Consider the following 27,997-nt stretch of genomic DNA (forward strand, 5'->3'; position numbering starts at 1 on the left):
TTATGCTTTAAAAAAAAAAACACTGCTATCAAACACTTAGAGGGTGCATTTAACCTGGATTTCAGCCATGAAGAAAGCACTCCCAAGAGGTGGACAACTCAGGGGAGAAGGGTCGTAGGTAGCATAAGCTATTTTGGCAAAGGACTCTAGGCTGGAAGGAGTGGAACTTTGAGAGTGGTGAGAGACGAGTCTGGAGGTAAGCAGGGTCCAGATTGTTGGAATCCAGGAGCAATGAAGAGGACTCAGGTAGGAAGTGATAAAATCGCATCTATACTTTAGAACATTTGGCTTATATGTGGAAGACTGACTAATAAAGGATCAAGACTGGGAGACTAGTTAGGGGGTTATCACATTATCTAGATAAGAGGAAATGGTGGCATGAAACAGGATAAAGTAGAAGCCTGGTTACCAGTCTGAAGGACAGAATATTAGGACGGATGATTTCCAGAATTTTCCAATTGGCAATATTATTCATTCTTAGGAATGCAGCTTTTACTATTTGATGGAGTAGATGATATTTATAAAACTTCAAGTATGTTCTTTTTATTCATGGTGTTGCCTTTGGTTGTTGTTGTATAATATCCATTTTCTTATCTACCGTCCCATGGCATAGTCTCCTGCCAATCAGTTGTGCCCTCTCTAGAATCTGAATTTTGTACATAGACATTCTACCTCGACTCCTAGACGGATTATTCTGCTGTAAATCTAGCCTCTAGAACTCCCTTTGTTCCAGCACCGTTTCTTAGTTACCTGTGTCTTCTCTGAGCTCTTGACAATCTTTCAGTGAATTCCCTTCTGCTCAAATTGGCTCTGGTAGGATGCCTGCTTGCAACCTTACTTGACACATCCAACATGAATCTGAAAGTTTCTTTCCTACAGGACACATTAAACACGAAATTCCAATTCACAGTTGTATGGGTAAGGTATAAACATTTAACAAAAGCAAATCCCTCTGTTAAATATTAAGGTTATTTCTAAGTAATGAGCGGGGAACTTCATTATATATGTTTTACAAGAGAAGAGAGCAGAATGCTATAATGGAAAGAGCTTCAGCTTGGAAATGAGAAAGCCTGGGTTCACACCCTGGATTACAATCATTTTCTTGGGCAAATTACTAACCTTACAGACATTCAGCTTCCTCACAGGACTAACAGAATTTGTCTCACAGAACTATTTTGAAGATTAAACTAATTAATACATGGAACATACTAAGAATACCTAACACCACTAAGGACCCAATAAATATTACATATGACTATCATACAAAACCAGTTTCTAAAATACGGATAAGAGAGGAAACACAGAATTCATAATGCAAATGAAATAGTTTATTGAAATAATTACTGAACAATGAGGTACTCAAGGTATGATTTAGACATTTTATAAATTAAATTAAAAGTTGAGTATTTAGAGAATTCAGACTCATAAGTTGTATTAGGGAGTTTAGTATCTTAATTTGGAAAATAAAGTAAAATTCCATAGTCACTGACATGCTTAATTCTTCAAGGAATCTTCTCAGCTGTAAAGACTTGAGATGCTTGTCTCCTGGCCTTGAAAAGGAATTTTTAAAAACTGTTAATTTTAAGCAAGAAGTCCATTACTTAGAATACATATTATTTATCTAACATAAAAAATAAAATCTGGAAATTTTTTCAAGATAATGAAAATTCCTTAAGAAAACTTACAACTTCAAACTTAGGTGATTAGGAATAAACATTTTTAAAGGCAGGCAAAAAAGAAATTAAACAAAAATACCAGATGAAGACAAAACAGAAAGTAAAAAGAAAATGTCACTTTTTTAAGGAATAAGGAGTCAAAAGTAAAAATGCAGGGCCCCTGGGTGGCTCAGTCGGTTAAATGTTCAACTTCAGCTCAGGTCATGATCTCATGGTCTGTGAGCTTGAGCCCCGTGTTGGGCTCTGTGCTGACAGCTCGGAGCCTGGAGCCTGCTTCAGATTCTGTGCCTCCCTTTCTCTGCCCCTCCCTGACTCACGTTCTGCCTCTCTCTCTTTCTCTCTCTCTCAAAACAAATAAACATAAAAAAACCATATTTTTTAAGTAAAAATGCTGGCTCACAGAAAGAGACATGTATAAACAGATAAAGAAATTATCTCTAAACGTGTTCTATCTTCAGAACTTGAGTTACAAATCAAGGCTAATTTACCAAGCTAATTTAAAACAAAGTTAAGTCTAGAGTGCAAGGATTACACAATGGAAAACAAATAATGCAGTGATGTAATTTAACCACAATGTATCAAAATATGAAAAGAATTGAGGAACATGGCTATTAAATAGATTTGTATGCATTACTGAACTGAATTGCATTAGAAGTTATTTTCTAACATAAATGCTTTCACCTGAACAAGTACTCGAACATCTACAACAGTTTGGAATTATTAGATACTCAAAATATGGTAGGAATGTATTAAGGTAATTATAAGACGGCTGCCAGGATAAAACAAATTTTTGTGAAACTTGATTCCTCTCCTTGAGTAAGAGCTGCATGATTATTACAATATTATAATTAATTAAACTCCAAATATGAAGAACAAAACATAAAATTCAGTTACAAACATCTACATTTTGGAATATTTTAAAATACTAAATTTGTTCTGAAATTCCTACAATTAAAATCATAGTTCTCACTTAGGGAAAAGACGTTTTAAAATGAGCTATAAAAAAACAAAAACAAACATGAAATAAAAGTAAAGTCATTAATGTGCCCTTATTTAAAGGTGCAGGTTTCTACCTGGTGATATCCAGATCAATCAGTATATCAGTATTTGCTGACTTCCTAGAGTGTATAAAAGCACTGTTAAAAATGACAGAATAACTAACTGTAAGACACAGTGATTTAAAAAAAAAAGGAAAGAACAAAAACATAGCCTTGAAAGCAACATGCAAAAACAACGTTTACTGATTTTTTTTTTATTTTTCAAAAATAGTATCCTATGTTTTCAACAATGAAAGTGAATTGTTCACACATAAGCTTAATTAGCAAACATGAAAATGATGAGACTTTGTATTCTCACAGAAGAAGCAATATAGGGCAGGACTCTGGATGTAAATGGACTGAATCGGAATCCTGCCTCCTGTTACTTAGCAGCTGCGTGACTTTAGAAGTATAACAACTTTTCTGAGCATAAACATCCTCATTTGTAAAATGGAAATAATAGTGCCTACTCTATAGAGCAGTCATACAGCTATTAGTTAATATATGTGTAAAGTGCTTATGATGGTGCCCAGCATAAAATAAGCATTAGAAAGTGTTGCTTTTATTAAAATTACAATTATATCATATTATCATTTCTTCTCTATCTGGCACTATTGCACATAGTCAGCCAAGTTCTAATTCTTTCGGTTAAAGACACAGCTACTCTCCATGACTCACAAAAAAAAAAAAAAAAAAAAAAAGGAATAGAGGAGCAGCAGCAAATGTACATTTTTAGTATTCTAATATTACTACTGTCTCAGTTTTCAAAACAAGAAAGTTAACAATTAAAGTGTTCAGCCAGCCTCCATGATAATATTTAACATCACCTATGCTTTCAAAAAAGTTACCTGTGTCTTGATTATCAAGCATTTTTGTATTTTATAATGATTAATTAATCAAAATAAACTCTTAACTATAGAGAACAAACAGATGGTTACCAGAGGGGAAGTAGGTGGGATACATGATGGGGATTAAGAGTACACTCATCTTGATGGGCACTGAATAATGTATAGAATTGTTTTATCACTATATTGTACACCTGAAACTAATATAACACTGTTTACTGGAATTAAGACAAACCTAGTATGTTTACTGGATTTAAGAAGTCAAATATAAATAAGTAAATAAATAAAATTTGTTAATCTCTAACTTTATGCAGCCAAATTTATGACAGGGTGAACAAAATGAATGCAATTTTGGCATTTAAGTCACTGCAAAGAAACCTTTAAGATATCACAATTAAATGGAAGAACCTCTTAAAACAATCTTAGCCTTTATATCCCAAGTTGTGAGCCTGAAAAGATTGCTCTAGTTCTCTCATTTCAAGCAATTTCAGTCCTTCCTCCCATAATCCTGTTACTCTTCATAAATGCTCTTCTCTAGTCATCTCTTATCTCCTCAGAGGGAAACAAATCTATGTGGAGTACTCTAATAGGAACATTTTTTTTTTCTTTTAAGACTCTGGGAACTGTGCATTTTCTAGACTTGATACGCCACAACATAGCTTCAGTTTATACCAAGTGGAGGAGGGTTTTCAATCTCTAGAAATTCTTCTATAATGTACCAGTCAACACTTAACTTGTAAGGGATAAAGAGGCAACTGTACTGAAGTTGAATTCTAGAACTGTGCATTATCCAGTAAGTCCAAGTGCATAAAACAGAGCCTTAAGAATCACAAGAATCACATTTAATGAACAATAATTATATTAAGACCAATATCATTAGGTCTTCTTGGAATAAGTTAGGTTTCCTTAGACCATATATGTTGCCACTTTCATTACTTGTCTGACATTAACAATTACATATTATACAGTTAAGTATTTTTATGAAGCTCTGAGTAAAGTATTGGAAAGTCATTAGGTAGGGCGCCTGGGTGGCTCAGTTGGTTAAGCATCTGACTGTGGCTCAGGTCATGATCTCACAGTTCGTGAGTTTGAGTCCCACATCAGGTGAGCACAAGCCCTGCTTCGGGTGAGGCCCATTTCTCTCTCTCTCTCTCTGCCCCTCGTAGGATTCTCTCTGACTCTCTATCTCTGTCTCTCTTTGTCCCTTGCTCACTTGTGCCCTCTCCCTCTCAAAAAGAAAAAATAAATAAAAAAAATAAAAAAAGTCATTAGGTAGCATTTGAAATTTAAAGATGCCCACTCCAGAAATTAAATGATACAAAACCAATATATCTTTGCCAACTTAGTAATGCAGAATGAGATACAAAGGGATAACACTGATTTTAACTAAAAAATTTAAACTCCTGAAAGTTCAACTTGTTAAGCATCACATAATCAAATATTGAGATACTTACAACTTTCTCCTCTGAAGAAAGAACACCCTCTACTGCCACTATCTGGTATTGCTTATGTTTTAAATTTCCTACAAATTTCCGAAGTTGCTTGAGATTGCTAGCCTCCATGTCTTGCTTTAATAGTTTCTGCATTTCTCGAGAAGGACATCCAGGATCAAATATTAGTAAACATAATGTTCGGTTTTTTCTCTCTTCAATTCCAACAACTGTTCGACTATGACCTATCAAAAAATAAAATAACAGCTATATATATGTGTGTGTGTGTGTGTGTGTGTCATAACTATTTCTATATGTATAGACATAAGTTACTACATACACACACTATATTATATACTCTCTGTATGTAGTGTGTGCACACGTGTGTTTTGAATATAAATACTGCCAGTCCCTCTGACTGTAGGTATTTGAGCTCTCTCACTCTGAAGACACAATAGTTTTAGTTCTATTTCCTAACCTTCAGTTTTGTCTTGTTCAACTTTTGTTTTCTAAAGGCTTCATTACAAAAAATTCTGTCTACTGTGCCATATATTTTAGTTTTTCTTTCCTAATCCCTTGATCCTTCTTATTCAAATGATCTCAGATGAAAGCATTTGAAAATTACCTACCATGGAACAAAACGTCTCATGATTCCAAAAGGTCAACAAAAATAAATTTATATACTAGAATTTCAATGGAGAAGGTTTGATCTTTATAGCTTATATTCCTAAATGATGAAATCCTCAACATTTACTTCTCCTATTCCTATTGATTCAAATCACCCATTCAACAAAATTCACCAACTATCCATGTGCTAGGCACTATTCCAGGAAGTTAGCTTTACAGAAGCAAACAGAACATTCCTGCCTTTTTGGAGTTTATATCCTAAAATGAGGAAATATCCTATAAACAAGTTAAATAAGTAAGCATATATTGTGTTAGATACAAAAAATAAAGCAGGGAAGAAACACAAAAAATACCAATGGTGAGGGTTTGAGATAACAAGATAGAATTTTAAATACAAGGTGATCAGGGAAGGACTCACTGAAGCGACAGAGGTGACGACCTAAAAGAAGTAAGGGATAAATAAGAAAGGAAGAGTGAAACAGGTGGCCCAGAATATGCCAGGGATAGCACCCTTCGTTACCCAGGAAGGTACTGTAATGATAATGTAGCTCTGAAAATCAGACTAAGGTCACAATACTCTCCCCCTCCCCATTAGCATAATCTTAACCTGTCCTAAAGCAAAAGCCAATTAGTTGTCCTATAAAGGTATTACCTTGTAAGTTACACTTACTATCTAGTGTTATACCAACCTTGATGCTGAAGATAGATAGGTGGCTTAGATGTACACACTACTTTTGGACTCCCTTCTCTCTCTGAAGAATAATAGTTCAATATCCATTCAAATAAACGAGGATGTGTACCCAAAGGGCCAGTTGACTTATGAAAATCAACAATGTGGCACCTATAAAAAATTGACAAAATGGATTTGGAGAATAGTTTTTATTTTTTTAATTTTTATTATTTTTTCCAATATATGAAGTTTATTGTCAAACTGGTTTCCATACAACACCCAGTGCTCATCCCAAAAGGTGCCCTCCTCAGTACCCATCACCCACCCTCCCCTCCCTCCCTCCCCCCATCAACCCTCAGTTTGTTCTCAGTTTTTAAGAGTCTCTTATGCTTTGGCTCTCTTCCACTCTAACCTCTTTTTTTTTTTCTTTCCCCTCCCCCATGGGTTTCTGTTAAGTTTCTCAGGATCCACATAAGAGTGAAACCATATGGTATCTGTCTTTCTCTGTATGGCTTATTTCACTTAGCATAACACTGGAGAATATTTTTTAAAACATTTTCATCAATGGAGTTATCAAATACAAAAAAAAGTTTTAATTTAGAACTAATTTGGTCTCATCAGTATTTTCCTAAGAAGAAAATGAATATAAATTTTATTGTCATTTTATGAATAATTATTTAAATAACTTCATAATAAGGTTGATGACTGACCTAAAAGTTACAAACCTTTTCTGACATAGAAATCTCCATGAATAGTAAATAAGGACCATATTTGGTTTTTAAAAGTCCTCTTCATAAAACCTGAGACACAACTTTCATTCTAAAGTCTCTAAACCTGATGATCAATTAGAAGCTGACTTCTAATTTTAATTCTGCAACAGCCATTTACATGTGTCAAAAAGATCCTGAACATTTTTCCTGTTGGCTCTCACAAATTCCAATAATAGACAAGAAAATAATACCTGGAAAGATCTCAGAAAAACCCTGCATGTGCTCCCATCTGTACACCCACCCATCCCCTATTTGGCACTAGACCACAGTGGTATCCCTTCCACAAGAGAAAGTCAACCTTGAGTAAACAAAATTATTTTAACTAGAAGCACTGTTGACATTTCTCATCAATTATTTTCAAAAGGTCAGGTATAACCAAAAGCAATTACAAGGTTTACTGTCATTTTAAAGTATAGCACGGATACCCTGTCCTTGTCTTTCCTAACAATAAAATCTCCAAATACACCAAAACTATAATGGTTGCTATCTTTAGCCTTAGCAAGTTTTGTGTTGGTAACTTTCAACTGATTACTACTGAGTTTCAAATGCTGAAATGAATTTCTGGATAAACTGTTAAAAAGTAGGTACAGGGGTGTGGGTTAGAAAATTGACCACGTTTACATTTAGAATTTGAATAGTGCCCTATAGAATATAATTCATAAACAGGAAAAGGAAGACATTTAAACAAGTAGTAAACAAATGCAGAGAAGGGCATCGAAAAGATTTTACTCAAAGATTAAACTATTTCAGTCACCCCGAAAAAAGCTGGATATATCACGTATTTTAGACAGAAATTTTCCTTTCCTTAAACCCGATTTAAAACTCAGTACATGACATATACATAACCTGAAAGTGTGAAAAGACTGGCAAGAAGAAAAAAAGAAAAATAAATAAATTTAGAGGGCATTAAAATCGTCCTTTTGATTTAAAAAATTCAAGAAAGTCATTATACGAAGTTTTCCTACTTAAACGTTAAGAAATATTTTTTACTGCTGAATCTAATCAATTAATATGATAGAAATGATGTAAAGCAAACATAAAGGAAAACACAGAGCCATGAAGCTTAATGGCAAACGTTCCATTAAAGATGATCACAAGCATCTATCTCTGTTCCCTCTTGAAAGCCCAACAACATAATACTGAAAGAGTAAATGATCCAAACACCCAAAGACAAAGAAAATGGAGACAGACAAAACTGCCCTGCATTTTTGGAAAATGAAAAGCAGAAAAGAAAACATAAAAGTGAATGCAAAGAAATAGACAACTGTCTTAAAATTCCAGAGAGGCTAGAAGCTTAGAGGCACTAAGTATTAGGGAGAGTAGTAATACATCTATAAATGTGAAATGAATTGAAAGTTTGCATAAAGAAGGCAAATCTCTCCTTAAACACCCCCTCCATCAATGCAGGAGCTCAAGGCAGAAGAGTGAGAACTCTTCTCTGAATGGCCTCTGAGAAAACGTCTCTTCCTATATTGAAATTTGAGAGTTCCCCAACCAAACAGCAAGCTTCTACCTAATAGTCTGCTCATCTGTTAGCTCCATGCAATCCTACAGGACCTTTTTAGTGCCTCATTCCTCGCCCTAGGAATGGACAACTAAGGATTTATAGAAATTAGAAGAAAGCCCTCAAAATGCAAAAAACTAAAATAGACATGAAAACAAATTAACACAGAAGAAAGTACAAAATGCAAGGAATAGAAAGAAACAAAATGTTGGAAAAAAATTTTTGCAACATAAAAGACTACGATGCTATGAAATTACCCTTAAAATTAAAAAACATGATTGCTAAGATACAAATTTGAATAAAATAGTTGGGAGATAAAGTTGAGTAAATCTAGATAGTAAAACAAAAACAAAGATGAAAAATGAAACTTAACCAATAAACTTAATATCGAGGTTCACTGGCCAACTAACAAAGTTCTAGAAAGAAGAATAAAAAAAATGGAGAGATCATAATTATCAAACAACAGTTAACCTCTGAGCTCTTAGTACATGCCAGTCACAGTTCTAAGGACTTTATGACCTCATTTAATATTACTACAACTCTATGAGGCACTTATTTTATGTTTTTTTCCAATGGTGGCACAAGACTACAGACAAAGTAAGTCATACAGCTAATAAGCAGGAAAACTAGAATCAATTGTAGGCTGTCAGACTCCAAAGTCCAAGCTCTAAACCACTACACTGAGATCTTACAACTCATAATTCCAGATTCAGAAGGAAAAACAAATGCCCAATACAAGGAATTGAAGCCTCACATTCACGGTGAAATTTCGTAACAGCAGGGCTAAGAGATGATGCAAAAAAGCTTTCAGAGAAAATAAGCAGGTTACACATAAAAGGAATGAAAATCAGATGACATCTTACCTTCTCAATAGTAATACTGACTGCTAGAAGTCACCAGGGTAAAAACTTAATTTGATCTGAAAATGACTTTGAATTTAGAAGAATATAGCCACTCAAACTATCATTTAAGTAATTAGGACTAGGCATCTTTCCTTAAGAACCTAATGAAAGATGTGTTTAAGCAGAAGAGTAATCCAAAAAAGATAAAGACATGGACTCCAGAAAAAAATCCAGACTCCACTTCAAGAAAACAGTGAAGAAATGCTAGATGATTATAGCTTTCAAGGGGATCTAGGAGGCAAACAATCCAGACTAGAGCAAAGACAATAGAGGACTTCAAGGAGGAGGTGTTCAGGAATAGGAAAGCCTCAGATTACGTTAAGTGCAGTGTTTAGAAAAGCTTGAGACCATGATGCAGTCAATAGTAAAAGGGGAAAGAAAAGTCAATCCTTAATTCAAGTAAATTTTTTAAAAGCTTTTCGGGAAAGGAAATAAAATCAGCAATGAATAATATTAATACAGTCATAATGTAAACTCTGACTTTAACTTAATAAAAAAGTGAAATTTAACTAAATTACAAGGATTGAGGGTGAACATAGGTAGGACAGGTAGGTCAGGGAAATGCAGCAGACATCTAAAACTGATAAACCAAAAAAAGAAAAAAAAAGGCCCTGAACGCATATTATTTACAAACAATGGGAGTAACAGCTGCCTCTGAGAAACCGGACTTGAGAACAGAGAGGAACATGAGATAGGGACTGAACTGTTGGTTTTCAGTATAAGTGTTTCAGTGCCACTTAAATTTTACTTTTTAGCGGTCTCTCTGATAAACGAAAAAAACAACAACAAAGGAAACTTCCCAGAGATGGCAATAACCTTAACTTGGATTTTTAGGTACATACTTTACCCTTAGGGAGGTCAGAAGTGTATACACTTCACATGCTCCGATCCAGGCCTTTGTTCCCTGTAACCTGTTATTAAGTTGAGAGGCACCCTGAGGATCAAAACCTTCCTTCCATGCATCTTCAATCATAGACTGGATTTTTGGAATGCAAGGAATTGACATACCTAAAATTATACAAGCAAACATGTTACATGACAGTTACTGAAGTACTGAATCATACCATTTAGCTGTATGCCATATACTCCACAGGACCTACAACACACTTTTTAAAGACCATCATTCTTGACATTTTTATTACAACATTTTCTCTTTCTCCAACATGAATTCAGGCTTTTAATGTAAATATCCACTAAAATGCTTCCTCACTAAAGCTATGAATTGTGAATACTATTTATTAACTCATTCCATATTATATGTATAGTTGATCCTTGAACAATGCAGGGGCTGGGGCACTGACCCCCTGCACAGTCAAAAATCCGCATGAAAGTTTTTGCTGGTCAAAAACTTCACTACGAATAACTTATTGTTGACTGGAAGCCTTATGAAGAAACATAAACCTAACAGTCAATTAACACATATTTTATATGTTATACATATTATATACAGTATTCTTACAATAAAGTAAACTAGAGAAAAGAAAATCGTAAGAAAAAAAAAGAAAAGCATAAGGAAAATACATTTACAATACTGCACTGTAAACAATTCTGTATAAGTGCACCTATGCAGTTCAAACTCATGTTTTTCAAGGGTCAACTGTATGTTATCGTATCAGCTGACAGGTTCAGAGTCTTGTATTTCACATACCTTTCAAGCAATCATCATAAGCATCATTTCGCAGTAATGATGAAAGTAGCATTTGGAAATTTCTGTAACCACAACCCCAACCTTTGTCACCAAAAGATGAATGAAAGTGATCCACCTCTGTAGAAAGCCACACACGCCTCACCTCTGTGGCAGCATTCTGATAGTATCTATAAAGTGCTTCAATAATTCCTAAAATAGAAAAGAGATTTAGAAGAAATAGAAGCGTAAGCTAACATTTTCTATGGCTGTCTCATATATTTCTAGTTATCAGTCTCTCCCTCAGGGGTCCCTTCTAAATCCTGTCAATTCCATTTTATGTTTTTACTGTTACAACCTTAGTTCATGTCTTTCTTATTACTATGATACAAGTTTCCTAGCACTAGCGCACTACTAATTACATTGAATTGAAATTGTTCGCACCTTTCATTTCTGCACCTACCAGGCCAAGCACATAAAAGTGTACTATTGAATGAATGATATTATTATCTATTATTATACATACTGCTAGACATTACTCTCTCTGAAGCTCAGTCCTAATCAATTTGCTCCCAATTTAAAAACTTCAATAACTTGCTATTATCTATAGAATGGTTATAATCCATGGTATATGAAGCCCCACAGCAAGCTATCTTCTGACTTACCTTTTTTCAAACCATTCTTCTTGACATAATTTTGGCTGTGGCCTAACCGAACACATTAAACGTTTTGCCCATGGAATTTCCATTCAATTATAATATCTGATAAGCACTTTTTATATACCTAGCACTATGCTAAGTGCTAAAATTACAAAAGATATATATAATAATGTTCTTTGAAATCTCGTGGACCCAGACTGTTATAGTAAGTGCTACAATATGGATAAACAAGATGTTAGGACAGGGTATATCAGACTCTGTCCCTTCCCTCCATGCAATCCTGTAATACCAAAATACCCTACAGGATATTTTGAAACCCTACAGACACTCCAAAGATCAAATGCTCATGTCTTTATAGACCCCTTTCCTGATTCCAAAACCCAAACACAAAGGTCTTCTTTCTCTGAACCCTCACCACATTTATTTGCTGTGCCTCCTACGCATTAGGTATATTCTGTCACGGCAGAACACTAGTTTTTTGTGTATACTGTATTTATTCTACAGATTCTGTGAAGTTTATGGGCAGGAAGGTCTTAATTGGGTAGCTGATACTTTCTCCTACAGTATGTGGCACGAAAAATGCAATCACTGGATTCTTTTCATTTGAATTGAGGGTATCCTATGGGAAAATGGGTTTTGTCCTTAACAAGATGAGAGTCAATAAATCAAAACAATTAAATGAACCAAGTGTTGTAGTTGTGCCTAGCATACGAAAGAGAAATATATGTAAACCATTTCCAAGGAACTTTAACAGATAAGACTTAGAATCAAGAAAAAGAACAATTAAAATGCTATATAATTGATCATTCAATGTTACAGCATGGAATGGATACTTATATTGATAAGGAGATATTTTTAAGTGATTAATTCATCATAAAAATAGAAGTACAGAAATTTAAAAAATGGTTTATTTTAAAATAATTATTTGAAGAGTCTCACCTAAAAGTAGATAAACTATGGCTTACAAAAATTAAGCAAAATTCAAATAATTCTTATTATTACTTCGTTGACATATGAAATATTAAAATAATGGTTTGGATGTTTAAGAACTCACCAGAAGTTTTTGTTTTTCCATCATCAATACCAATAGCTAGTGATTCCATCATATCAGCTTTTCTTCTATGAAATTCAGATGGATGCATTCTTCCCCTATTGACTTCTATCTCCATATTACGTAGTTGCTGTTGTTTGTATCCTCCAGAATTATCTAAACCATATTGTCTCTATCAAACATAAAAATGAATCACTTAATTTTTATGCCTCTTTACCTCAGTGAGGATGGAAACGTACTACAATTTTATTTGGAAATGCATTTTGAAACATTCTGGTTTATAGACTTTTATACAAATCAACTTAAAGATTTTTATTAAAGATAAATACACACACACACACACACACACACACACATCCCTGAGTTAATGACAGCCTTTCTCTATAAACCACCACCACAGCGAGAGATTTGCTTTCCTTGTAGTAGGGAAAGTAGTGAATCCTGTCTTCCTACTAAACATACTGAAAAAGGCAGATGAGTTCTGAATATAGCACTGATTTATTGAAGAAAATTTGTCAGTATTTGTTATTTGATTCTGAGGCTAGTTTATGAAGGCTTACTTAATCCATACTTCATTCAGGCAATAATTCTACATAGTAAATTAATTGGGTTTTTTTTTTTTGCATACTGGATAGAGAATCTCAAATGTATAACACAGCCTCTATGGAAAAAGTTTTGAAATCTAAACAACTTGCAAAGTTACATAACAAACTCCCTTAAATACTGGAAACCTTGTGTATTGATAATGTTGAAAATTATGTAAGGTAAAAAAAACTTAGGAAACGCCAACTTATTTTCCTCCTCTGAATCCTAGTGGGAAAATGTTTTGCAAATAAATGAATCACCAAGGATAAAAATAGCCTAAATCAGATATTCCAAAGCAAGAATTGCACAGTTCTACGTGAGGTATCTGAGAAGACAAACTCAGAAGTCAAGTAAATCTGAGAAAATTATGATTATGTACAATGCACATTAGAATATTAAAGGTTCTCAAAGTATACAAACCTGCTTAACTGAATACTTTCAAACCTGTTCAATCATAAATCCTTTTTATTTATACATAATCCTATCAGCACATGGAAAAAGAACATTTAGAAACTCTGAGCATTATTAGCACAGATAATACCATAGTCCACAGCAATTAGGATTGAAAAAAGTAGAAACATCTATTAAAAATGTAAACGAATTCGGGGCACCTGGCTGGCTCAGCAGAGCATAAAACTCTTGATCTCAGGTTGAGTTCAAGCCCCGCTCTGAGCATGAAGACTACTTAAAAATAAATAAATAAATAAAAAACACATATACATATATATATAGCTGCTGCCAGTTTAGTTCAGCAGATACCACCATCAACCTAAGATAAAGCCTCAAATATCATCAAAAACGCATTTTCCATTAAAAATTGCTCTTTTTGAGTGCCTGAATTGCAATCGTTAAGAGTAACACTCAGATGGGAGAGTAAATTGATTAGCATTGAGCTTCAGAAAGAGTAATGTTTAAGAATCTGTACAAACAGTTAAATTCTGAGTCTCAGTTCCCTAATTTGCCCTATCAATTTACATGAGTTTGAATCCAGGCTTTAACCATTTAATACAGCCTGAACCTGAACAAGTTAAGCTATGTAAGCACTCTTTGTCTCCATTTCTTCATCTGTCACTTATGGAGTTGAAAAGATTTTGAGATACTATATATGAAGTGCTTATCTCAATACATGACCAGAGTAAGTACTTACAAATGGTGGCTGTTATGAATTATAAAATGTATATGTAAAAAAAAAATACTTTGGGGGGCGCCTGGGTGGCTTAGTCAGTTAAGCATCCGACTCTTGATTTCAGCTCAGGTCATGATCTCACTCTTTGTGGGATCAAGCCCTGTGTCTAGCTCTGTGCTGCCAGTGCAAAGCCTACTTGGGATTCTCACTCCCCTTCTCCCTGCCCCTCCCCTGCTTGTGCTCTCTTGCTCTCTCAAAATAAATAAGTATTTACAAAAAATATTTTGTATATCAACACGGACAAAAATAATAGGCTGCAGTCTTGACAGACTGTTTGCAAAGAACTCCACCAAAGCAAAATATTACATTGTTATTTAATCTTTGTACCTGCAGCTTCTGAAATTCTCCCATTTCTTGTTGTGATTCTTCAGATCTCCTCTTTCTGTCTTCTTCTTGTTGAAGCTGATGAGCCAATTCTAGATCTCTAGAACACTGGACTCTATCTATGCCTATTAGATATTTTTAATGTTTAGAATAAAATAACTTCTGAATATAAATCTTACTTATTATATGCTAATTCATATTTTTAAATGGGAGTATATGCTATTATTTTGATATTTATTCATGACTGTGATGTCATGGAAACACTATTTCTGGCAGAACGTGAACAGCTTCCATAAATGTAGAACCTCCATTTAAATCCCTACTATTCACTGAGTAGTTAGGCTGTGACAAGCATTTTTCATTAATTACCTCATTTGATCCTCGTAACAAACTTAGGAAGTTAGGTATTCTCTACTAAGGAAACCAGAACTTGGAGATATTAAGTAATACTCTTCATTGGTGTTCTTTACTAACACAAATAAGGCAGGTTGGCATTTAAAATAAACTGAGGGGAGAAAAGGAAATAATAAAGAGCATAAAAATATGTTTGCAAAGTGCCGCTTATTTACAGTCTGATCTCAAACAAATAGTACAACTTTGTAACATTTTGCCCTGTTTCCTCTCTAGTCAATATCCCACAGATCCATTAGTCAGTAGCTTCTGGCCAGCATCTTGTTTCCCTGACCTCCAATTTGATAGTTTAATATGTATTTGAATATTCTTTCTTTCCTTCCAAATCTCTCAGCCTCTATCACATCTTCCTATTTAGTTATTTGGTCCCCACTTTCACTGCTAGAGATAAGCAGTTTCCAACTGACTTTTAGAGTATTTTGATGCTATCTACAGTGATTCACTCAGGCCATACTTTTCATTATCCACTATAGGCTTACAGAATAATTTATGTGCCCATATAAAGTCTATCATAAACAAAATAAGAATTAGTGGACATTCAGCTTCAGAGAGTTATTTTCCCACTGTAGTTAGGAGAGAACTACCAGAATGGGAGGACTGTTCCATCTTTGTTCCAATAATTTTCATTTGGGGATTAGGCTGAGTGAGCAAGGAAATGTTGTCCATGAAACTCACTGACTGGTATTAGGAACAATAATAATGGACACTAAAGACCCCTGAATTAACAGGATATAACAATGTAACTTAAGAAACTAAAACCCAATAGAATACAATTGGTTGCTCTTAGGGTCTTATTTCAGTGGAACTCTGAAACTCATATAGAATCTTTCCACTTGTAATGTACCACAATGATTACTTAATCAATGCCACTATTTAAAAAGATAGGAGGCAGAGAAAAAATTGTAGAGTCACTAACAAAACTAATAAGCTATAATATTTGAAACTAGGCAAATTGGAAATGAACCTGAAAAACGTTTAAGTCATATAGTTCATATATACTTTTTAAATTTTATGTGCCATTTGACAGCTTCCTAGTTCATTAAGCCTTTCATGAAGCCTCAACTTCATCAAACAGATTTTTTTAAATTATACCATATTATCACTGTTTTCTCAATATTGGTGTTCTGGGGCAAAACTCTGGGTACACACCATGAGTTTAGTTGTTGGTTACAACAATTCATCCCATACAACTTTTCTGTGAAACAACTTCTAAAAAGTTGAAGCTACATTACTTTTTTTCTCTATATTACTACTCCAAAAATTAGATGTATCGTAGGAAGTAGAAATTAAACCATGAGACTCTTATTTTGAAATGTATCAACATACCTTGTCCAAAGCTGCTTTCTTCCAAATGTAAGTCAACATGTTCCTGGAGAATATGGTAATTTGTACAGATGAGCCCACACATAGGACAGTCATACAGTGGTTGATCATGGTCTGTTTTAGAGATATAGTTCAGTTGGTTTTATTTTTAAAACTTTTAGATTTTTCACCCTAAGTCAAAGAATGTCCACTGCCCACTAACCTTATTAAATAAATCAAAGATCTCTGTAGTTGGATTTAAAGCTATTTTCTACTTCTAGGGTCAAAATGGAAGACTGAACAAAAGCACAAATCTCTCTTACCACGATAATAAAAGAAAAAGTTAATAATACACATGCAGATCTATAGTCAAAGCAAGAAAAGAAAAGTATAAAGGAAAATCAAAATGGTAAGTAGGGGCCATTTTAGGAACTAAATTCTCAGTACCCTCCCCCCAAACTAAGTGGTGAGATGTGAAATTAAGCACAGAGCATTCAGCATAAAGCTTGGAATTGGGATCATAACCTGTTTGGGAGCAGAAGATCAAAGAGCTGCATTTATCAAGCAGTACTGCAAGCAGAGAGGTGCAGCTTGCCCAGGACAGAGGCAGTACCTCCCCAAGGCCAAGACCTTATGTCAGTCATGAAAGAGGAACCCATAGTGAAAGGACTGAGCTAAGCAACCATGCATGTAAGGCCTGGTCTGGAAGTGGAATAATAGTATTTAGAAAGTAGCTGAGGGGCTGGGTGGCGCAGTCGGTTAAGCGTCCGACTTCAGCTCAGGTCACGATCTCGCGGTCCAGGAGTTCGAGCCCCGCGTCAGGCTCTGGGCTGATGGCTCGGAGCCTGGAGCCTGTTTCCGATTCTGTGTCTCCCTCTCTCTCTGCCCCTCCCCCGTTCATGCTCTGTCTCTCTCTGTCCCAAAAATAAATAAATGTTGAAAAAAAAAATTAAAAAAAAAAAAAAAGAAAGTAGCTGAGACTTCTATGAAGCTGTTTATTTTCACAAAGTAGATGTGACTCGTCTCATTTTAGCTGGATCAGCTGACTTTAAAACTGAACTAAGTCAATCTGATATGTCTGGTCAGAGGCTGCAATCAAAAGATTTAAAATTAGTTGATATACCCCATGGTGGTGAAAATGAAAAACAAGCTATTGAGTTATCTACTGATGTTCTTTCCAATGAAATTCATTCAAAAAGAGAAATTAATTCAATACTTGGGTGAAATCAGCCAAGAACAGACAAGTACTATTTTGGAGCCGAAGATACATTAAAGGTTTTGGAAGTGGGAGCTGTAAAGATTCTAACAGTTTATGAAAATCTGGATATAATGAGAAATAGTCCTTATTGTCAAGGCACAGAAGAGGAGAAAATTCTCTAACTGCAGAATAAGATGATAAATCTCATTTCACTGACAGGACAGGTATATGAGCTGATTAAGAACATGTCCCTACTGGAATGGTTTGCTCACAACTATAAACAATTTGGAGCTACACTGGAAATTGTGATAAGAAAGATCCCAGTCTGTGAACGGATTTGGTGGAATTGGAAGAATCTTGCAATACTGAGCTGAGTTCCACAGAACACAAAGGAGGACACGATGAATTTTTTTACTTTGATAACTAATAGGTAGTTGACATGAGTCCCACAAAATGTGCCTCACCCTGCAGCATCCAACCCAAGCATACCCCTGCTGGAATCCAAGCAGATCCCTGCCTTAAAATTGGACCATTTTCAGAACTTAATCCAGGAGCATCAGATACTGAAAAGAAAACTAAAACAAACCCAGGTCCAACCTTACACTTGGTTTTGCCATGGTGCCAACATTGCAACCTACAACTAAGTTCCTAAATGCTACTTTGGACTAATTTAGAAAGAAACCCAGTTTTTACTTTACTTGATGATGAATTGGTTGCTCTTGAATTTTCTGGGAAAAAAAAATTTTTAACCTTCATATACATAAGCAAACATGATTTAAGTGCTATAAATCTTCAAAAGTTAATAGAAGTGACATGAAAAAAAAGAAAGAAATGCTAAAGATCAAACACTTGGGCTCATTAGTAGGCTGAATACGGCTGAGGAAAGAATCTCTGTGTGTGAGGATATGACAAGAGATATTTCCCAAAATGAAATGAGAAACATAAAATTTCCCAAAACGTAAAGAGAAAAAGATTAAAAAAAAACCCTAAAAAACAAAAAAAAAACCCTCAATATCCCGCATATCCAAAAACTGTGGGAGAACTGCAAAAGGTGTAACATACACAAAATAGGAACACCAGGAGAGAAAGAAAGGAACAAAAGTATTATTTAAAGCAATGATGACTGAGAACATCCCCAAATTAATGTCAGACATCAAACTATAGATCTTGGAAGCTCAAAAAACACTAAGCATAGTAAATGCCAAAACAACTACATCTAGGCATATCATATTCAAACTTCAGAAAGTCAAAGATAAAAAGTCTCGGAAGAAGCCAGAGGGAAAAAAAAAACCCTACTTATAGAGAAACAAATATGAAAATTACATATGACTTCTCAGAAGGCATTTAACTAATAAAAGACAGGAGTGAAATATTTAAATTTTCCAGAAAAAAAAAAAACTCTACCAACCTAAAATTCTATATCCTTCAAAATAATCTGTCAAAAGTGAAGGAAAAATAAAGAATTTCTCAGACAAATAAAAATTGAGAGAAATTATTGCCAGTAGACCTGCCTTGCAAAAAATGTTAAAAGAACTTCTTCAGAGAGAAGGAAAATGATATTAGTCAGAAACATGGATCTCCATAAAGGAAGAGCATCAGAAAAGACATAGGTGAAGGTATAATAAAAAATTTGATTTTTCTCATTAATTGATGCAAGATGTAAGACTTAAGTTTATTAAAAATAAAAATAGCAACAATGCATTCAATTATTTGTGTGTGTGTGTGTATATATATATATGCATGTATACATATGTGTGCTTACAATTATGTGAAATAAATGACAATGATGACACAAAGGACAAGGGAAGGAATTAGGAATATTTTATTAATATAAGGTCCTTGTACTCATACAGTGATACAGTGTTACTTAAAATTAGACTTAGATTAGTTCTTAATAAAACTGCAAACTCTAGGCCAAGCACTAAAAAAAGTAAAAACAAGGATAACTGATATGCTAAGAAAGGAGAGCATTAATTGAGCAAGTGACATCTCTTGCCTGTTACCAGGAGTAGAAGTCCAAACACTGCATCTTGAGACCAAAATCACCAAGGAAAACACGCAGTCAAGCACTGGAGAGAACATTTAACTCATAGTAAACATAGAGAAACACACAGAGAAGAGAAAGAATAAGATCACCTTCAGTATTAGACATTAGTCTGCAATGGCCCATGGGTCTCTTCCAGCAGCCATCACAGGGCAACTGGTCTCTACACACTGCTCTTATGTCACAGAATGAAGGACAGAGGACAGATCTAGTAGAATGAAGGAGACAGGATAGATCTAGCAGGTGCCATATGACACACATGCTTAAGCAAAACAAAGGAGTATACTTGTTGCCTGAAACAGGGAAAGATATTTCCAAACACAGGCTGTGAGGACTCTTACCTCTTGATAAGGAAGTATTCTGGGCCCAAGGTTCATTCTTATGTGGCCAAGTAGGGGTAGAAAGACTGCATGCGTGAACTGTCTTTCCCAACAGAGATAAAATGAAATCATATGAAATGCTCAATTCAACCACAAAAGACAGAAAAAAAGTAGAAAACAAAAGAAGCAAAGAACAAGGGCAAAAAATAGAATACAGTAAAAAATATGGTAGATATATTAGTTCCACTGTAGGAATAATCACTTTAAACATCATTGGTCTAAACATACCTATCAAAAGACAGACTGTCAGAGTGGAATAAAGTACAAAATCTACCTGTATTTTGCCTATACGAAATTCACTTTAAATATAAATACACTTACAGATTAAAAGTGAAAGAAAGAAGAAACATGCAGCATGCTAACACTAATCAAAAACAAATACAAAGTACCAGGAGTAGCTCTATTGATTTCAGAGAGGGCAGATTTCAGAACAAGGAATATTATCCAGGATAAGGGGGGGTACTACATAATGACAGAGGGTTCAATACTCCAAGCAGACATAATAATCCTTAATGTGTATGTGCCTAACAACAGAGTGTCAAAATACATGAGGCAAGGGGCACCTAGGTGTCTCAGGTGGTTAAGCGTCAGACTTCAGCTCAGGCCATGATCTCACGGTTTGTGAGTTCAAGCCCCACATCGGGCTCTGTGCTGACAGCTCAGACCTGGGGCCTGCGTTGGATTCTGTGTCTCCTTCTCTCTCTGCCCCTCCTCCACTGGCACTCCGTCTCTCTTTCTCTCTCAAAGATAAACATTAAAAAAACTACCTGAGGCAAAAATTAACAGAACTGCAAGAAGAAACAGATGGATTCGCTATTATACAGTTAGAAAATTTTTAACACTCCTCTTTTAGAAGTAGACAAATCCAGCGGGAGGAAATAAGTAAGGATATACAGTAATTGAACTCAACTGTACCATCAAGCAACTGGATATAATCGACACCTCTACACAAGTTCATCCAACAACAGCAGAATATACTTTCTGTTCAAGCTTGTATAAAACATTCACTAAGAAGGTGCCTGGGTGGCTCAGTCAGTTGGGCATCCAACTTCAGCTCAGGTCATGATCTCACAGTCTGTGAGTTTGAGCCCCGCGTCAGGCTCTGTGCTGACTGCTCAGAGCCTGGAGCCTGCTTCAGATTCTGTGTCTCCCTCTCTCTCTGCCCCTCCCCTGATCATGCTCTGTCTCTCTCTGTCTCAAAAATAAATAAAAACATTAAAAAAAATTTTTTTAATAAATAAAACATTCACTAAGACCACATTCTAGGCCACAAAACATAATCTAGGCCATTACATCTTAAGAAATTTAAAGAATTAAAATGATACAATATCTTCTCTCAGACTACAATGGAAATAAACAAAAAGTAACTAACAGAAAGAGCTGAAAAATCCCCAAATACTTGGAAATTAAACACACACCTAAATAATGTATCAAAGAAATCGCAAGGGAAATTTTAAAATTTTGAACTAAATGAAATTTAAAGGGTGCATGGGTGGCTCAGTTGGTTAAGTGTCCAACTTCAGCTCAGATCATGATTTCATGGTTTGTGGGTTCAAGCCCTGCATTGGGCTCTGCTGACCGTGCAAAGCCTGCTTGGGATTCTCTCTCTCCGTCTCTCTGCCCCTCCCTACTTGTTTGTTCTCTCTCTCTTTCTCCCTCGCTCCCTCCCTCCCTCTCTCAAAGTAAATAAATAAACCTAAAAAAAAAATGTAGTCTTTAAAAAAAAATAAATGAAAGTGAAAGTACAACTTAAAATGTGTGCAATGCAGCAAAAGCAATGCGTAGGAGGAAACTTAGAACAATGAACACATGTATCAGAAAAGAAGATAAAGCATCTAAGTTTCCACCTCAGAAAACTATAAAGAGAACAAGTCAAACCCGAGATAAGCAGAAGAAATAATGAAGAAAAAAAATTAGAGCAGAAATCAATGAAAGAAAAAACAGAAAATCAACAGAGAAAACCAATGAAACCAAAAGGCCTCTAGTCAAGCTAAGAAAAAACAGAACACAAATTGTTAACTCTGAAATAAAAAGGGGGCATCACTACATGTCCCATGTACATTTAAAAGAGAATAAAGTTATAATATGAACTATGACATAAATTTGTAAACTAGATGAAACAGACCAAGACACGATCAGGCAAATTAAAAAAAAAAAAAAAAAAGAAACCCTTAGGTAAAAACCTAACGAAATACACAGGGTATACATGAGAAAAAATACAAAATTCTGATGAAAGAAATCAAAGAACAACTAAGGTGAGAGATATTTCTTCTTCAAAATAGGAAGACTCAATATTGCCATAATGTCTATTTTTCCCAACTTGATCTATAGATTCTATGCAATTCCAATAAAAAATCCCAGCAAGTTATTTTATGGATATCAAAAAACTGATTCTAAAATGTATATGAAGAGGCAAAAGATTCAGAATAACCAATACAAACAATATTGAAAAAGAACAAAGTCAAAGGACTGGCACTACCTGACTTTAAGACTTACTATAAAGTTATAATATCAAGATACTGTGGTACTGAAAAAAGAACAAATAGATCAATGGAACAGAGAAGAGAGCCCGGAAATAGACTAATAGCCCAGTCAACTAATCTTTGACAAAGAAGCAAAGGCAAAACTATGGAGCAAAGAAAATCTTTTCAGCAAATGGTGCTGCAACATGGGGACATCAAAATGCAAAGAAAATGAATCTAAAGTCAGACCTTACATCCTTTGAAAAAATTAACTTGAAAATGGATCATAGACCTAAACATAAAATGCAAAACCATGACATCCCTAGAAGATAACAGGAGAAAACTTAAATGACTTAGGGTATGGCAATAACAACACCAAAGGCAAAATGAAGGTATAACATAATTGATAAGGTAGACTTCATTAAAAAAAAATTTCTACTCTGCAAAAAACAATGTCAAAGAGGATAGGAAGTGAAGCCACAGAATGGGAGAAAATATTTGCAAAAGATACATGTAATAAAGATCTGTTATCCAAAATATACAAAGAACTCTTAAAAATCAGCAATAAGAAAACAAAATACAAGATTAAAATGTGGGCCAAAGACCTTCACAGATACTTCACCAAAGAAGATACACAGATGGTAATTAAGCATTTGAAAAGATACCCATGTTATATCAATGAGCAGCACTTAAAATTAAATGAGATACCACAACACAAATATCAGAATGGCCACAATCTGGAATACTGACAATACCAAATGCTGATGAGGATGTGGAGCGATAGGAACTCTCATTCACAGCTGGTGGCAATGCAAACTGGTGTTGCCACTCTTTCAGAGTTTGGCAGTTTCTTGTCAAAATTAAACACACTATTATTATACAATCTAGTAATCACATTCCTTAGTATTTACCCAAAGGAATTGAAAATTTCTGTCCATACAAAAACCTGCACCTGGATGTTTATAGCAGCTTTATTTCTAACTGCCAAAACTTGGAAACAACCAAGATGTTCCTTGGTAGGTGAATGGATAAATATACTGTGGTACATTCAGACAATGCAATATTATTCATCCCTAAAAAAAAAAAAAAAAAAAAGAGCTGTCAAGCCATGAAAAGATGTAGAGAAAACTTAAATGCACATTACTAAGTAAAAGAAACCAACCTAAAAAAGCTATATACTGTATGATTCCAATGACATTCTGAAAAAGGCAAAAATACGGAGATACTAAAAAGATCAGTGATTGCCAGGAGTAGGTTGGGAGTAGGGGAGGAATGAGTAGGTGAAGCACAGAAGATTTTTAGGGAAGTGAAACTACTCTGCATAACTAAAATGGTATTTGTTATTACACATTTGTCAAAACTTGTAGAATATATAACACCAAGAGTGAATTATATAAACCTTCCATTAAGGTCTGGAATGGAAACTGTCGACTTAATGGACACTGTCGACTTTGGGTGATAATGATGGGTCATTGTAAATTCACTGATTATAACACATGTATCACCTGATACAGATATTGATAGTGAAACAGGATGTAAGTATATGGGGACAGTGAGTATATGGGTATTTTCTGTACTTCCTACCTAATTTTGTTGTGAACCTGAAATGGTTTTAAAAAATAACACTTATTAATTTTAAAAAAATGAATCTAAATACTCTCCTTACCTCTTTTATTTATTTATTTTTTTTTTCAACGTTTATTTATTTTTGGGACAGAGAGAGACAGAGCATGAACGGGGGAGGGGCAGAGAGAGAGGGAGACACAGAATCGGAAACAGGCTCCAGGCTCTGAGCCATCAGCCCAGAGCCTGACGCGGGGCTCGAACTCACAGACCGCGAGATCGTGACCTGGCTGAAGTCGGACGCTTAACCGACTGCGCCACCCAGGCGCCCCTCCTTACCCCTTTTAAAATATTAACTTAAATGCAACACAGACTTGAGTGTAAAATTCAAAACTATAAAACTTCTAGAAGATAGGAAAGGTGACTTTAGGTTTGGTGATGAGTTTTTAGAAACAACATCCAAAGCACAATCCATGAAAGAAGAAATCAAGGAAGTTGCACTTCATTAAAAGTGAAAATTTCTGCTCTGGGAAAGACATTGTTAAGAGAATGAGAAGACAAATTCCAGGCTGGGAAAAAATACCTGTGAAACACGTATCTGATCAAGCACTTGTATCCAAAATAAATTATTCTTAAAACTCAACAGTAAGGAAAAAGAGAGGATTCTCAATGTACTGTATGCATCAGCAACAGAGCCTCCAAATACATGAAATAAAACCTGATAGAGCTGAAAGAAAAAATAGACAACTACACAATTATAATTGTGAACCACAACAGCCCACTTTCAAAAACTACTAGAACTACTAGATAGGAAATCAGCAAGGATATGGAAGATCTGAATACAAACAAAATGATCTAAGTGACAAATTTGGAACATTCAACCCAACAAAAGCAGAATATACTTTTCTTTCCCAAGTGTCCATGGAACATGTACCAAGATAGATCATATACAGTATCTTGGGAGATAAAAGAAGCTTCAACACATTTCAAAGAGCTAAAATCACAGAGTGCATTCTCTGATCTAAAAGAGTCAAACTCAGAACCACAGGAAATCAGAGCCCAAGCCAGTTTAGATGCCACTGAGCTAGAAGTAAAAGAATGCCCCTTGGAAAACGACTGAGTGTATTTCTTCCTCAGAAAGTTTTTAAAACTACTCTCAATGTAGTTGAAACATTTATTATCTGAATCAAAATTCTTTTCCATAATTGTATTTTTTATATGGCAATAATAGCAAATGAATAATACTATAAATATAAACTGAATTTCAAAACACATTGGCAATTATTTGATTTACAAGCCAACTTTTAGGATACCACATATTAAACCAGGACCACTGTTACTTATTACATAATATTAACATCTTACCTTCTGATGGAGTGTCTAAAAGATTAGCATGTTTTGTTTTCACATGATTTTCCATATCTTGACTACAATCTTCTATTCTTCCACAGAAGGGACATTCTGGAGGACTATACGTTGTTTCATAAATTGATCCTTTTATTTTGGACAGGTCACACTCTTTTTCCTTACTTTTGAGGAACTTTCTAGCTTCAGTTAAGTTCTCTGAATGAAAGGCTTTCTGTTTTAAAGGACCATCATTAGGCAGGCTTTGAGCCGAAATTTTTGGATGATTAGATGCACAAGCTGAATGGACACTAGAATTAACTTCCATTCTACATTGTAAAGTGTTGTCCTTCCTGTTATCTGAAGTTCTATACTGTATTGTATTGATCCTTGCAAAGCTTCTTTCGAGTTCATTCTGCTCAAAATGAGCAGTTTCAATATGAAAACACATTTCATCATAATTCATGCCTGACAACTTGCAAAATGGACATATGACTTCATTTTCCATGTGAACAATGAGAAGGTGAGCCTTCATGTCTGGTTCTGAGGTTACTGTTTCACCACAAATATCACAAGAAAGCATAGTACATCAGGGAGCTAGAAAAAAAATGTAATACTATGTTAAGTTTGAAAATAAGACTGAAGAAAAAGAAATGCACTTTATAAAATGATTTGGAACACATTTTTAACAAGTATTTACTTAAAACTGGATTGTTTAGATGAAGATATCTTCAATGAACTTAATTGTTCCTCAAATATACAAACTTATTTACAAATCTGAACCAAAATTTCACTACTATATTTCAAGTTTATGGTTTCAATAAAACAAAGGCAGTAATAATTCAAATTAAAATACATAATATTTAAAGTATTTAATAATTTTTTTAACGTTTATTTATTATTGAGAGACAGAGAGACACAGAGCGTGAGTAGGGGAGGGGCAGAGAGAGGGGGAGACACAGAATCCCAAGCAGGCTCCAGGTTCTGAGCTGTCAGCACAGAGCCTGATGTGGGGCTCGAACTCACAAACCGTGAGATCATGACCTGAGCCAAAGTCAGACACTTAACAGACTGAGCCACCCAGGCACCCCAATATTTAAAGTATTTCAAAAAACATGTCTGGTCTGAGATAAAGGAAAAAAAAAAGTTTATAAAATTGTCCAAGTAAGATAACTCAGTTAAGGGAAAACTAAAAACAAAAAACCAAAAACCTTATCAACTGAAGTATCTAAATACAGAAACTTAAAGTTGTTAACAATGGGGAGGGTAAATAAACACATCTTAACTCAGTAGTTAACAGTTAAAAAGCTTTAGGTATATCAAAGTAATTTAAGTACATTATCATCATTCTATCTGGAGGAAACCCTGGCTCAGATAGGTCACCACAGCCAGAAAATGGTTAGGCAAACCCTTTGAGAGGCTGTCCTCTCAATTCAAAGTTGACCATGGTAGAAAAGAGCACCAATTCCAGAGCCAAGAGACCTGGGTTACAATTTCAGGTTTCAAAATTTTAGGTAAAACATCTCATCTCTTTGAGGCTCAATCTATAAAATGAACTGTACTAAACTGGCAGTCTTTTTAAGGTTTTATGGACTAATAAAATACCGGATGCCGACAAAATGTGATTTTGTTAGAATTTTTAAAAAGCCATCACTGCCACAACCTTTGTCTAGCTAAGGATTATTTAAAAACAAGCAGGAAAAGAAAAATAAGGAAATTCCCATCATTTAAATAAATTTAGTTTCATAAGAACTCCCTACATGGTCCTTAATTTTCTTATTCCCCTTAAGACAAGTGAAAATAGTCTTCGATTTTAGAACGAAATTCTCCCAAACCACCAGCTGAACCAACGTCATGCCTAGACTTTCTTCTTTTCCCGGGGCTGGGGCACGGCTAGACTCAGAGGGATACGCCTGAACTCCCAGTGTGATCAGACAAGTGGGTGAGAGATGTAATGAGGCTGGTGACAGATGCCAGGGTAGGTAGGTGGTAAGAGAAGCCGTAAGGGCCGAATGCCGCAAGGCCAAGTGTGCCCAAAAGTCGGCGCCAACGTCCAGGAACCAAAACCAGCGCAGGCACTGAGTGGGTTAAAGTTTAGGCCGGGGGAATAAGGGTTGGGACCGTTAGTTCCTACCGGCCCGAAGATCCGGCCGCGGCCACACAGTCCTATGCTTGGCTTCCTCTTCGGGTCCGCAGCTGATTCCTTCTGGCTCTCGGGCAGAAAAGGGCACGCGCACCGTCGATTACCTTTACCGGCCTGAAAGACTGAGGCAGGCTCTCCCTATATCCAGAAGTTCACAGTTAACCAAGAAAAAAAAACCTGACGACTCCAAAATACTTTCGCTTCCACACATTCAAAAAAGCTCTTCCTCTGTCCCCGGGAAGGAAAAGGCTCCCAGCATG

General features: G+C 35.2%; 1 protein-coding gene and 1 pseudogene across 4 annotated transcripts; one reads left to right on the forward strand and one right to left on the reverse strand.

Moving 5' to 3' along the window:
* Nucleotides 1–1,306: 1,306 nt before the first annotated feature.
* Nucleotides 1,307–27,992, reverse strand: ZUP1 (zinc finger containing ubiquitin peptidase 1). 4 transcript variants are annotated; one of them, XM_043592192.1, is made up of 11 exons: nucleotides 27,729–27,992; nucleotides 25,616–26,191; nucleotides 20,187–20,264; nucleotides 16,628–16,738; nucleotides 14,894–15,015; nucleotides 12,799–12,967; nucleotides 11,110–11,298; nucleotides 10,304–10,469; nucleotides 6,305–6,456; nucleotides 5,013–5,233; nucleotides 1,307–1,550 (listed from the first exon to the last, which is right to left on the reverse strand). In XM_043592192.1, exons 2-11 carry the CDS (start codon nucleotides 26,175–26,177, stop codon nucleotides 1,503–1,505), a joined length of 1,818 nt encoding a protein of 605 aa, XP_043448127.1. In that variant the 5' UTR covers nucleotides 26,178–26,191; nucleotides 27,729–27,992; the 3' UTR covers nucleotides 1,307–1,502. The 4 variants fall into 4 exon arrangements, with proteins under 4 accessions (XP_043448127.1, XP_043448124.1, XP_043448126.1 ...); XM_043592189.1 differs by lacking the exon at nucleotides 20,187–20,264; XM_043592191.1 differs by lacking the exons at nucleotides 20,187–20,264; nucleotides 25,616–26,191 and having other exon boundaries at nucleotides 27,729–27,991.
* Nucleotides 17,288–18,775, forward strand: LOC122490228 (annotated as a pseudogene).
* Nucleotides 27,993–27,997: the final 5 nt, after the last annotated feature.

This window comes from Prionailurus bengalensis, chromosome B2 (assembly GCF_016509475.1).
Source record: "Prionailurus bengalensis isolate Pbe53 chromosome B2, Fcat_Pben_1.1_paternal_pri, whole genome shotgun sequence".
NCBI lineage: Eukaryota > Metazoa > Chordata > Mammalia > Carnivora > Felidae > Prionailurus > Prionailurus bengalensis.